The sequence below is a fragment of the Colobus angolensis genome, unplaced genomic scaffold, assembly GCF_000951035.1.
Source record: "Colobus angolensis palliatus isolate OR3802 unplaced genomic scaffold, Cang.pa_1.0 Scaffold33, whole genome shotgun sequence".
NCBI classification, from domain to species: Eukaryota; Metazoa; Chordata; class Mammalia; order Primates; family Cercopithecidae; genus Colobus; species Colobus angolensis.
The window spans coordinates 12624758-12638225 of record NW_012116599.1 but is presented as its reverse complement, the minus strand read 5'-3'; the positions used below and the strand labels follow the sequence as shown (position 1 = coordinate 12638225).

General features: G+C 57.8%; 2 protein-coding genes across 2 annotated transcripts in view; one reads left to right on the top strand and one right to left on the bottom strand.

Moving 5' to 3' along the window:
* NGEF (neuronal guanine nucleotide exchange factor) overlaps positions 1-11572 on the top strand; it is a 145806-nt gene extending 134234 nt beyond the window's left edge. The window contains exons 9-15 of the mRNA XM_011952022.1: positions 2022-2096; positions 4691-4780; positions 5950-6113; positions 6668-6823; positions 8046-8125; positions 9074-9178; positions 10589-11572. Coding sequence (XP_011807412.1) covers positions 2022-2096; positions 4691-4780; positions 5950-6113; positions 6668-6823; positions 8046-8125; positions 9074-9178; positions 10589-10779 — 861 coding nt within the window. The 3' untranslated portion in view covers positions 10780-11572. The remainder of the gene's footprint in view (positions 1-2021; positions 2097-4690; positions 4781-5949; positions 6114-6667; positions 6824-8045; positions 8126-9073; positions 9179-10588) is intronic.
* A 304-nt stretch (positions 11573-11876) lies between these two features.
* Positions 11877-13468, bottom strand: part of LOC105518886 (chromosome unknown open reading frame, human C2orf82) — an 8312-nt gene continuing 6720 nt past the window's right edge. Inside the window, exons 4-7 of the mRNA XM_011952051.1 lie at positions 13164-13455; positions 12953-13071; positions 12729-12865; positions 11877-12263 (exon numbers count right to left, since the gene is read on the bottom strand). Of these exons, the coding sequence (XP_011807441.1) occupies positions 11877-12263; positions 12729-12865; positions 12953-13071; positions 13164-13455 (935 nt within the window). The remainder of the gene's footprint in view (positions 12264-12728; positions 12866-12952; positions 13072-13163; positions 13456-13468) is intronic.

The window sequence follows — 13468 nt, the reverse complement described above, 5'->3', positions numbered from 1 at the left end:
TGACAGGCCCAGAGGCAGGACCGAGACCCCCTCCGCCTGACAGGCCCAGAGGCAGGACCGAGACCCCCTCCGCCTGACAGGCCCAGAGGCAGGACTGAGACCCCCTCCGTCTGACAGGCCCAGAGGCAGGACCGAGACCCCCTCCGCCTGACAGGCCCAGAGGCAGGACCGAGACCCCCTCTGCCTGACAGGCCCAGAGGCAGGACCAAGATCCTCTCCACCTGACAGGCCCAGTGAGGCAGGACAGAGACCCCCTCTGCCTGACAGGTGCTGGGGCACTGTCTACTGATGCCCTGGGCATAGGGAGCCATTGGCAGCTGGGCTGGTGAAGTGGAGGGTGTAGAGTGCAGCTGTGGTCCTGAGGGGCATGAGCTGAGGGGGACCTTAGAGCCACAGGTAGCAGAGGTCAGAGGTCAGACAGGTGAGAAGCCAAAGACCTACAGGCAGCTACTCCAAAAGAGCAGAATTAGAGAGGAGGCCTGTCCCAGGAGGAAAGGGCTCGGGAGCATGAGGCCAAGGAAGCAGGTGTCAGGAGAAGCTAACAGAGATACCAACGTGAGGCACAGCCGGGACGGCGACCCCAAACCAGAAGACACCTGTGATGAACACATTCCATGGGAATTTTTGTTTAACTTGGAAAAAGTGAAACGGAAGACAGCAACATTTCCTAATTATGTAGCGAAAAATATTTTAGGACATTTGATAGGGAAAGTGCATGTGGATATATTAAAACCTTAGCTTCTGTAAGATGAAAACCAACAATAAGATGAAGAGCAGTGGGAATGCAGTGATTAGGAAATGGTGGCATGGGGACAGCTGGGGTGGGCGCTCAGGGAAGGGCTCAGAGAAAGGGGTGGTGGGTCAGGGACCATTCCAGACAGAAGAGCAAGTCTCCGCATCAGGCAGCATGCTGGGGACACTGAGAGGAGGCTGGCGCGGGAGAGCACGCCCCAGGCCAAGGAACCCATACTGTCCTCCATTTGAGGCCACCAGTGCCACCTGGTCAGATGCAGCTTTTATGCCTGTGAGAAAAGATGCACCTGGACTGTGCTGTTTAGCCAGGATTTGGAAGTAGGGGGACAGCTAATGACAGGCGAGGTGACCACATACAGGGCAGAAGAAACAGGAAGGCAGCTGTGGGTCTCGAAGGTCTCTGGCTTGGCTGCCAGGCAGAGGCGGGCAAGTGACCACAGGAGAGGCCTGGGCTGCTGTCAGGGGAGGCGTCTGTGCTGCCGTGGCACCCAGCAGCCGGGAGGACAGGTGGTTGGTGCTCAGATGCACCCAGCCTACCTACAGGACAAAAGCCAGTCAGAAAACATGGGCATGGTGGCCACTGTTAGGAGGAAACCATGTAGAGTTTATGGAGCAATGCCAAAATCATAATTTACAGGTGAAAGCAGTGTGGGCATAATTTTTTGTTAATTGAAGAAAACTGAACAATTGGAGAAAAGACTCTTTCATACACTTTCATGGATAAGACCAAAGTTAACAAAGTTTCGGGGCCAAATGACAGTCCCAGGGAGGAGAGGGAAGCCCTTGGTCTCCCTACCCTCGTCCCATAAGCATTTAGCTCCCCTTGGGGACAGAGCTGACCCTGACTGAGCGCACGACAGTCCTCACTGCCGGATGCCACACACACAGCCGGATGCTGGATGCGGGCTCTCTTGCCCTCCATTTGTCAGATGGAGACTGTGTGCATGTGTGTGTGTGCATGCATGTGTGTGTGCAGGTAAGCACGTGTGTATGCGCATGCATGTATGTATGTGCACGTGTGCTTGTATGCATGTTTGTACACGTGTGTGCATGTGTGTGCGCTGTTTGCAGGTGTGCATGCATCGTGTGTATGTGTGTGCAAGTATGTATGCACGTATGTGTGCACACAGGTCTGCATGCATGTGTATGTGCGCGTGTTGCAGCATGGGGCTGGACTGGTGCAGTAGGGAGGCAGTTACGGTCAAGGTGGGAAATGGGAGGAAAGATCAGAAAAGATTAAAGTTTACGCAGCCTTTCCCTGTGCGTAGAACATCCTGAAGAGGGTAGAAGAGAGGTCTGAGAGGGAGTGCACTGCCTTGGATGCCCACAAGGAGCTGGAAATGGTGAGTTTCGCCTCGTCTTGTGCTGTATCCCATTGCACTGCTTTCCTCATCCAGGCACACGTTTCCAGCCCTGCTCCCTACGTGTCCATGTGTCTTTTTAGAAAATGCAAATTTATTTTAAAATTCACTTTTACAATCCACAAGAGTCACTGGGACTTAAAAAATATACACCAGGTGTGGCTTGTGTAGAGCCTTCTTCACCCCGCTTCCTGGCTCCAGCCTTACGTACCCACCCCCTGTCTGTTACTGGACCGCAGCACGGCCCTCAGCACACTCTACACTGGTGTGGAGCTCTGCGATCATGCACAGGCCCTGATTCCTCTCATCAGCCGCCTGGTATTGTTCTATGCAGGCATCTGGGGTGCACACAGACCCCAGGCTTGCCTTTGCCTGTTTCTCCATGTCAGAAGCAGTCTCTCCTCCCTCCTGTGAGGCTCACCGAGTCTGGTTCCCACTCTCCCTGGGCCCTGACATAGCCCTTTACTCTGAACCACACCACTCTCCCGTTCCCTGGAGCTCAGTCGCCCCTGTGCATCTCTGTGAGGGGATTCACTGGCACTGCCCAAGAGCCTTGGGCCTTTGCTGCCCAAAAGTGCAAGGACCATCTCCTGACTCTCAGAGAGAGACGGCTCCTCCTGGATGTTTGGAGCAGAGCAGGGGTTTTGCAGGAAGGGCCAGCGAGTATGTTTCAGTCCTCAGGAGCTCTTACCATGCGCTCTGCCGTGTTTGGCTCCTGGCATCCGCGGGAGCTGAGAGCCAGCTTTTGGCAGCTGTGCTAGGGCACCTCCATTGAGCCAGTGATGCCGTCATGGCGGAGAGCAAGGCGGGGGACATCCATATTCCACTTCTTTGTCACCCCATGGCAGAAGCTTAGTAAAAAGAGTATCACCCTCAGTGGGCATCTGATGGTCATTCTCAGCCACACTGAGACATGAGGACTTCCTACCCTAATGCAGTTGGTTCCCACCTCGGGCCTCTCCTCCTGTCCCTTTCCCAGAGCAGTTGGCCACCAAAATTCCTCTGGTAGTGACACGCTGTGCCTAGTGGGGAAAGGCTGGAGCCTCAAGCAGGGTAGCCAGGGGACATCCGCGACCTGTGAGCCAGGCAGCATCTCTAGGGGCCCATGCCCACCTCTGGAAGTAGAGCTTCCCTTTTTAAAGTTCTTTTCTACTTTCATCTTCATTTTCCTTATAATGAAAGGTATTCTCTGTTTCTAACAGGCTTGTGTTTTAAACATAAAGGTTTGTTTTTTCTCTAATTTATAAAAGTAATTATACTCAATACCAGGAAACTCAGAAAATGCTTGTAAGTAAAAAGAAAACAATAAACTTCAGTAGCCACTTCGCCTTCCCTGCCAATAGGCTGCAGCTCGCCCTAATCAGACACTTGTGCATGCACACCTGTGCACAGCACACTCGCAGGGCGTGGACATGCTGCAGCTCCCCCTAAACAGACATACACATGACACACACACAGCACATACATGGCCATACATATCACACGCAGTACACACTGCACACACACATACACGGCCCCTATAGATCACACAGTACACACTGCACATACACACAGCACATGCTTATCACACAGTACACGCAGCACACACATGCATGGCACGTACATATCACACACAGTACACGTTGCACATGCATACACACAGTGCACACATGCACATATGCACAGCACACACACACAATACTGCACACACTGCATATACACAGGACACATGCACACACATGGCACACACATGGCACACACAGTACACACTGCACATGCATACACAGCACACACACATGACACTGCACATAGGCACAGCACACACTGTATATACACAGCACACACATGCACCACGGCACGCATGGCACACACAGCACACACACACCACTGGATTCTTTACCAAAAGGGCTTGTGGTTTAGAGACAGCTGTGCCCCGCATTCGAGTGGAGTCCCTGCCTCTTTCCTGGATTTCTGTCCTTGCATGTATGCGTAGATCATAATCATTTTAATCAAATCTGTTGATGACTCTTGAGGCGGACAATCGTCTTTCTCATTCTAGACAACACAGCAGGGAGCCCCTTGCACACACTTCTCTGGGCATGGTGCTCATTTATGTGCCTGACTGGGAGCCTGCAGCGAGCCTGGCCCTGTGCCAGGCCCCATGCGTCAGTGCGGAATTTTCTTTCTTCAGTACGAGTCCTCAGGAGTCCCAGAAAGTGTGGAATTGTTAGGCCCCTTGGTGCCTGGGTTGCCTCCCAGGAGGGTGTGGGGAGAACAGCCCGGAGCTCTGCCGGGCCGTCCAGCCTGCGGAGGAGGAGGGATGCCTCACGCATGTCCTTTCTGGAGTTTGCTTCCTAGCAAGGACAAGGCACCAACTTTCTGCACCGAAACTAACAGGTTTTCCCACTTGCCATTGTCCCACAAGGTGCTAGAAAGAGGAGCTCCAGCCCCGATTGAGACTGGCCGGCCAGCCTCAGCTGTGGGCACAGTGCCTGGTCACAGTGGTCACTCAGCCCTCTCTGTGGCCTGACGGAGCAGGAGGAAGGGGCTGGGACAGCTGGCTCTGGGGGCCTGATGTGCCCTCCTTCTTGTCACAGGTGGTGAAGGCATGCAATGAGGGCGTGAGGAAGATGAGCCGCACGGAGCAGATGATCTGCATTCAGAAGAAGATGGAGTTCAAGATCAAGGTGAACTGGAGCGATTGGTGTCAGCCTGTACCCATGCACGGGCCCCTGGCCCCGCCCTGCCCCAGAGGCACAGGTCACCATGCCTGGCTGGCCTTCCTTAGGTCCTTGGTCACTGGCCATACTTAGGGTCCCCTCTGCCCCCTGACCTCCCCAGCTGAAGCCACCCCACCTGCCACCAGGCATGAAACACCACCACGGTGGCCCAGACCTGTCTCCTGAGAGACGGGAGTGCAGGGCTAGTGTGCAGCCTAGAGCCATGCGGGGCGTGGGTCCTCTTCTCACCTGCCAGCTGCGTGGCCTTGAGCAGTCAGTTTATGTGGAGGATGTGGTGGGGGCTACTCCAAGGATCCTCAAACCAGGAGGATTTGGAAGTGACCAGCCTCCCCAACACTTCACAGGAAACTTCAGGCACTTGTGAGCCCCTAAGGTCCCCTGGGGCCTGACTTTCTGGGAACTCGGCCACAGCAGCACACTGTGCCCGCAGCAGGTCCCCGAGACCAGGTTTGGTTTGGGAGCTGAGCCCCACTCGAGGAGGCAGAGGCGGTCTTCTGGGCATCCCATGGAGCTCTACATGGGACTGACTGCTGGGTGCCAGGCACCAGCCCCTGAGTTGCATCACCTGCCGAGTGGCCGTTCAGCTGCAGGCCTGGCCTCCTTGCCCCGTGGGTCCCATTCTTTCCTCCCCACTGTGAACTCGGCCTCTTCTCTGATTCTGCATCCCACAGGCAGAGCTTGGTAGGGGCAATGATGACAGACACTAGCTGCCACATTCACAGGCACACGGTATCCACACAGCAGTGCACACACGTAAACAGCAGTGTACATGCACGCAAGCACATGCACACACATGCACATACACTTAAAGCTCACATGGGGGTACACAGAACACAGTCCACACACACAGACACAAGTCCACATGTACAGCACACACACACGCACAGCACACTCATGCCCGCAGGGTGCACCTTCTCTCACACACACACACACACACACACACAGCCCTGCCATTTCTCTGCATCCGTCCAGAACTCAGCCATTCCGCCCACTTGTGCCTCATGTGTCGGGGCCCTGGGCAGGTGTCAGGGAATGTGACAGACGCAGCACTGGGGGCGTGTCCTGGGGAGGGACACCGTGGGCACAGCCCGCCTGACGCCCTTTCCCCGCTGCAGTCAGTACCCATCATCTCCCACTCCCGCTGGCTGCTAAAGCAGGGTGAGCTGCAGCAGATGTCAGGCCCCAAGACCTCCCGGACCCTGCGAACCAAGAAGCTCTTCCACGAAATTTACCTCTTCCTATTCAACGACCTGCTGGTGATCTGCCGGCAGATTCCGGGGTGAGTCGGGGCCCAGGGCGCTAGGCGCTCTGGCGGACGGGGGAGTATGCTGGGCACTGGGTTTGACTGGGGCCGGGGTGCCAGGCGCTCTGACGGGCAGAGGAGTGTGCTGGGAACTGGGTTTGATTGGGGCCCGGAGGTTGGGGGTTCGGGACAGAGCTTGGGCTTTTGGATCAGGTTTAAAGGTCTGTTCTGCTGAGGCCCAGCTTTGGGCCTTTAGCCAAGGTTATTTCACGTTCCTAAGTCTCAGTTTCCCCTCCTGTAAAGTGGGGGTTTTACTCCTAGGGCCATTAAGGGCCCAGCCCGGCAGCAGGGTGGCCATGGTAGGGTCATCAGGGTTGGCAGGACCATGGTGCTGTCCACTGTCCGCACCTGGCATGGGTCGCCCTTTTGGGGTGCGGGAGACGGGCGTTCAGGTGGGAGCTTCGGAAGGAGGTGAAGATGAGCCAGCGCCGTGGAGCAGCCAGGCTTGCTGGCCTGCCAAGTGGGGCTCTCCTGGGACCCCCATGGGCCTCCTTGGGGCTGACACACCTGCCCTTCTCCCTGATCTCCAGAGACAAGTACCAGGTATTCGACTCAGCTCCACGGGGACTGCTGCGCGTGGAGGAGCTGGAGGACCAGGGCCAGACGCTGGCCAATGTGTTCATCCTGCGGCTGCTGGAGAACGCAGATGACCGGGAGGCCACCTACATGCTAAAGGCATCCTCTCAGTGAGTGCCTCGCCGCCACATGCCCAGTGCCACCCGTGTGGCCTCAATCCTACAGGCCTGTCCCCAGGTGGAACAAGGCACCACACGCTCTGCATGGGGCCAACCTGCCCATCCTTCCCATCCAGACCCTGCGCCAGTACTTTCTGTGGCGCCTCTGGGGGTGGCTGCAGGTTCCTGGATGCGTGTACCTGTGTGTGCACGTGTGTGTGTGCACGTGTACCTGCATGTGTGTGTGCACGTGTCGTGTGTGTGCACGTGTGTACCTGTGTGCGCGCGTGTGTGTATGTGCACGTGTGTACCTGTGTGTGCGTGTGTGTGTGTGCACGTGTGTACCTGTGTGTGCGTGCGTGTGTGTATGTGTGTGCCTGTGTGTGCACATGTGTACCTGTGTGTGTGCATATATGTGTGCGCGCGTGTGTGTGTGTGTGTGTGTTTATTCCCTTGGGGCTTCAGACTCTGGGCAAGTCCCTGTTTTTGCATGAGCCCTTTTAGAACCCCTGAGTCAGGCTGAGGAGGGAACCACCATCCTCCTCCCTGCTGCCACTTGCTTGTGGCCTTGAGCTCTTTTCTTCACCTCTCCGAGCAGCTGGGACCCCTGCCCTGCAGCCCTAGGCCCCCCAAGAGGGACAAGCAAGCTAAATGTGGGGAGAGATGCTTTGCAGGCCCTGAGCCTGGAACTGTGGAGGTGGCAGTGAGCTGAGATCGCACTGCACTCGTGGAGTGGAACTCCCCTGTGGCCCTGCTGAGCCGAGGCTCTGCCCTCCTCCCGCCATGGCCCCACAGCTGCCCCTTACGCACAACTCACCAGATATCCTCCCCTGCCCAGACCTGGGGCTGCAGCTGACATGGACCAGGGCAGGACCTGTCGGGATGAGAAACTGTGGCTTTGGTGGTGTAGCTGTGGCCACGGAATGTGCTCTTACGCGTTACTTGGTGGGACTTGTTACCTTGTGGGCTCACCCTTACTGCCTGACTTTTGAAAGCATCACACGGGAACAGGATTGAGGGGCTCCCCCGTGCCTTTCCGTGGGTTTGTGTGTGTGTCTGACCCTGGACCAGCCCGTTTCTGTGGCTCCCCCAAGCTGTCCCTGGGGTGGGCTGGAGCGGTGCTCAGGATGGTGGACGCAGATCCGAGGGGCGGCTAGCCGGGAAGCCTCGTGCCACATCGTGGGGGGGTCGCCGCTGAGCTGCAGCTGGGGCACTGTCCTCTTCCCTGTGCCAGGAGTGAGATGAAGCGTTGGATGACCTCGCTGGCCCCTAACAGGAGGACTAAGTTTGTTTCGTTCACATCCCGGCTGCTGGGTAAGTCACCGGTGGGTAAGGGGGCGCCATTTGTGCTTGGGCTGGCCCTGCCTGATGCTGCGGGTGCACGGTGTGCCCTCCCTGGAGGGAAGACCTCCCTGAGCTGGTGGTCTCAGAGGCCTGCACAGGCCTCCAGGGGCTGCTTCCTACGGGAAGCCTAGTACGGGCCAGTAACGCGGCATGGCCGCACTGCGCGAATGTTGGATGGGCCTTAGGTGACAGGTGCCACAAAGTCACCAGGAGGAGTTTGGACCAAACTGCACTGCTGTTTTTAGGTTTGCCAGTTGTCCGAAAAGCTTATTAAATAGAAAAAAAAGCCAGGTGCAGTGGCTCATGCCTGTAATCCCAGAACTTTGGGAGGCCGAGGCGGGTGGATCACCTGAGGTCAGGAGCTCGAGACAAGCCTGGCCAACACAGTGAAACCCTGTCTCTGCTGAAAATACAAAAAGTAGCCAGGTGTGGTGGTGCGTGCCGGTAGTCCTAACTACCTGGAAGCTGACGCATGAGAATCGCTTGAACCTGGGATATGGAGGTTGCAGTGAGCTGAGATTGCACTGCACTCCAGCCTGGTGACAGAGGGCGATTCTGTCTCAAAAAGAAAAAAGCACAAGTCCAGCAGCCTTATGGAGAAGCTGCTAACCCTGATCACATAAACCCTGTCCTGACCACCCCAAACCACTCCCAGGGCCATATCCCAGGTACAAAAAGTTCCTTCTGAAGTCGAAACTAAGGCCCCTCACAGCCTTTATGCATGTATTTCTTCCCAGAATTCCTGGCTATGTTAATAACGTTTTCTTTGGAAACAAATCCTCCTCTTCCTCAGAGGAGCCCTTCTCCAGTTGCTGTGGGAGTTTTCTTATTCTAGGCAGAGCTCAGCTGCGGGCTTGGTGGGAGCAGGCAGGTGGGTGGCACAGTGGTGGGGACGTACCTGTGCCTCTTGTCCCTCAGACTGCCCCCAGGTCCAGTGCGTGCACCCATACGTGGCTCAGCAGCCAGACGAGCTGACGCTGGAGCTCGCCGACATCCTCAACATCCTGGACAAGACTGACGACGGTGAGGCCCAGGGACCTCCCCTCGGGGCCCCCAGGGGACGCCGCACGGAGCCTTGCCCGGCAAGAGATGAGGGGGAGGTGGAGAAGCATCACCACTGGCTGATGGGCTGGTGCCCTGCCATGTCTCTTGCTCCCTGAGACGTTCTGCTTGGACACCGCCCATCCTGGCTTCACTGGCCTTTCCTCAGCATGAAGGAGGAATTGTTTTCAGTGCCTCCCTGTCCTCCCCTAGAGCTGGGAGGCCCCACCTTTCCTCCTTCACAGTGGGCCCAGCCCAAGCGGGTAGCTTCGTGTCCCCTTCCTCTGGTCCTGGCCTCAGCGCCTCCATCACAGTGTGAGGGGACAACTAGGAACATCCTAACCCTGACCTCACCCAGACCCGACCCCGACCTCACCCAGATCCATACTTGCAGCTTCAGGTAAGCCTGTGACCACCAGGCTCGGTGCCCCATGTGGGCCAAGAAGCCGCCCCCAGCTCCTGGCCACCCCTGCTGGTGTCATCAGTACCAAGTGAAGTTCCTCCCAGCCCCTGTAGAATTGAACCCATTTCCCTTTTCAAATCACATCCCTGTCTCCACAGTAATTGCTCCTGATCCAAATCCCCAAAGTATACAACCGCATCTTCCCCGCTTCCTCCTCTCCTGCCGGGTCCTGGTGGAAGGCCTCAGGCTGGGACCTCCAGGGGAGGCCTTCTCCAGGGAGTCCCTCTTGTGAGCTGTTCCCAAAGGCCCAGGGGCTCTCCTGCCCTCTTCCCATGGAATGTAACTAGGCTGCTCCCCTCCCAAATGAGACCTGCAGAGGGCATGCCCCAGGCCTCTTAGCTCCAATCAGCCACAAGATCTGAGCAAAGACCTGGTGCTCTCCAGGGGAGGGGAGAGGTGCAGAAACAGGGCAGGGAGGAGCCAGGTGATGCTGAGACTACTGGTGTTGCCAGTTCACGATGGGCTCTCTCCACTGACCACACCGGCCCTGAGGAGGCCAAGCCTGGGAGGATCTGCTCAACAAGAGGCAAATGACACAGTCCAGACCGGCTAAGCACGCACTCAGCTGCCACCCCCGCCAGCCCCTTGAATGCCTCCAGCTCTTTGGAGTGGCCCTTGGGGTCTCCTGGGCTCGTGTAGGGCAGCACAGAATTGCCGAGGGTCCCAGAGCGGGTTCCAAAGTCAACATGGAACTGCGTGGCACGGAGCAGGTCTTGTTCTGTGCAGATGCCCACGCACCTCCCAGCTTATGGGGGTGAATCGGGTCTGAGCATCTCGGCAGAGGTGTGCAGAGCCGCTGCGTTTTGGGAAAGGCCAGCTGGATCCCTAGTGTCCTGCACACAGATGGGGGCCCTGGCTGGGAGGGACCCTCTGTGCAGCCTGCGCCCTGCAGGAGCACCTGACTTTCCCTCCCTCCCCTCCCTGCACAGGGTGGATCTTTGGCGAGCGTCTGCACGACCAGGAGAGAGGCTGGTTCCCCAGCTCCATGACTGAGGAGATCTTGAATCCCAAGATCCGGTCCCAGAACCTCAAGGAATGTTTCCGTGTCCACAAGATGGATGACCCTCAGCGCAGCCAGAACAAGGACCGCAGGAAGCTGGGCAGCCGGAATCGGCAATGACCCCACCCGGGGGCCGGCGCGAGCAGGGCCTGCGGGAGACCCTGACAGAACGTGGGGGCTCTGGGAAGCACAGGCCAGCGCCTCCCCAGGTGGCAGGATCTGGCTTGGGGTGCCCGGCCCTCATCCCTGCCCACACAGTGCGTGCTCATGTGTCTTGGCCCCTTGCTCGCAAACTGGATAAAGGGTGCCCAAGCCTCTCCTGAGGCATTTGTAAACAAGAAGGTTTCAGCAGTATTACACCATCTCCCTCGTGCCTCGAGGGGGTGGAAGGGGGTGGGCACGCTCCAGGGCCCCCCGCGCCCCTGGCCCCCTGGGACTGGAAGAGGCTCCCAACCCAGAGTGTCCCTGTGGGAGGCAGGCAGAAGGTGACAATTGACATGATTTCCTGCACGCGTCCTCCTCTACCTTGGAAGCAGTTAGAATCCACCAGGCACAGATGGGGCCGCCCTTGCCTGACGGAGCTTGATGAGCAGCCCTTGGTCTCCAGTTCCCAGGACTGAGAGCCCAGCTGCCTCTGCCCACCCTTCCCCGGGCCTCTGCCAGCCTCTGGCTGCACGGTCAGGCCCTGCTCCACAGCAGGCCTGCCAGAGCTTGGCTGGGGACCCCTCCCACCTCTGGCTCCCTGATGGGCTGGAGGTAACTTGTGTCTTCTAGCCCCTTAAGGAGCCCAGGTGTTTTAAGGAATGAATTGGTCACTGCATCTTGTATCGATTATGGTTCTGAGAAAAGCAAATATCACTTTTGGCTGCATTAAAAGAAGCATCATATATAAAATAAAAGAGATGAAGGTCTACTCTTTATTGCCCTGGTACACAAAGGAAGGGGGTGTTTGGTTCCAGGCAGTGAGAGAGGAGCACCCCTTCAAGGCCGGTGGAGGAGGCACTCCCCAAAGGAAGGGCTGGAGGCGGTTTCCCGAGGAGGAAGGAGCAGCCAGGGCCTTGTCCCAGCATGGGAGCAGATTTGGGCCTCCACTTGTAGGACTCCAGAAACACAAAGGGGCTGTTTGACAGAGCTGGGGACGCCCCTCTGCTGCAGTGGAAGTGAGGACACAGCTTTGGAAGACCGCAGAGGCCCCGAAGTATCCATGGTGGGGGGCCCTACGGGGATCTCACCACAGGCGTGGGGCTGGGACTTCCGCACTGCCCAGACGCAGGCCCTGGGCCCTTCACACCCTCAGCTACCCAGAGCTCCACTCCCTCCCCTCGCCCCCGCTCCACCTCAGCCTGCCGAGGGGTCCTGTGTGCCCAGGACCACGCTCTCTGCCCGGACACAGTTTCCCTGCTCTCCAGAACAGGCCTCTGGTTTGGATCCACTGGGACTTTGTAGCGTCTTCCCATAGGACACAAAAGGGTGCTCGTTGGTCCTGGGACCTCAGACCCTCTGAGAATCACAGGGATGCCAGGCGTGTGACACTGGTTCCACTGGAGAGGGAGGCCCCCCTGGTCCCAGTGAGGGGCTGTGATGCACCCGTGGGTGCGAGAGTGCTGCAGAGTGAGGAAAGGGAAAGGGGGGGCCATCTCTTGTCCCTGGAGGGGAGGGTTGGGAAGGAGTTGGGTGGCCATTTATCCCCGTGCCTTTTGAGGCTGGAAAACAGTGTGTTGAGTTGGATCATCCGGTCTGATGAAGGCTTTGGTTACTCGAGGTTATGTGAGATGAAGTAAGTTAACCAATTGGGAAAATAGGTCAGTTTCATAGCACTCCTTTATAAGCACAATCGTTTAACTCAGTGTGTTTTGGGGAGACTGGTCGAGTGGGAAGCTGCTAACAGACTTGGATGAGGCCTTGGACCCCATCCCCCCGTGTGTGAGAGGTGCCCGGGCACCACCTGGGCTCCTCCAGTGTCCAGGAGGAGAAACTCATGGCAGGAGACTGCCCTGGGGAGCTCAGGGACACCGAAGAGGCCAAAACAGCTGCTAGAGAAAATGAGTTTTTGAAAAAGAGCAGCTTGCCCTCCAGCAGCATTGCCACTCAGGAATCTTCGGAAGCATTAAGCTGTCCCCAAGGGGTCTGCTGGCCTCCAAACTGTCCAGCCCTTCCCTCCAAAGGCTCTGGGGACTGGGGTAGACCCCAAGTTCCCGCTTCCCCGCTGCGCCAAGCAGGTTAAATGATCAAAGGATCGAAGTTTACATCTCTAAATGCTTCCGAGGTGGGGACTGTGGACCAGGCTCCTCACCCTCACTCCGCCCCGACGCTCTGAGAGTGAAGTGGGGTAAGAAGAGCTGGGAAAGCCGTTTTCTCTCCCTGAACAGACGAACCGTGGGCGTGGGGGCTGCCGGTTCGGCCCAGCCAGGCCTGAGGTTGAGAGTAGGAAGCAGGGGCGGGCAGCGTCCAGCATCCACCCTCGACTCATCCTGCTCCTGAGGCTCCCTAGGCAGAGGGGTTACCTAGGGGCCTGGGGCTGCGGGTCTGAGCCCGCGGATGGGGCCCTGGCTGCGGGACTCAGAGTCACAAGACGTCCCCCAAAATAACGCGGCCTCTGGCTGGGAGCGCCGACGGCCCCCGCCCTCCCCAAGCCCGGCCTCAGGGAGCCGCGGGCCCCGGGGTCTCCGTCGGCCTCTCCTGCCCTCGCGCTTCCCTCCTCACGGAACGCTCTGAACCCCAGCGGAGCCGGATGGAGGGCAGGCCCTGGGGAGCGCGGCGAGCGCCTCGGCCCGGGTCCAGGCAGAGGAGTCGGCGCTGGGAGAAGGGG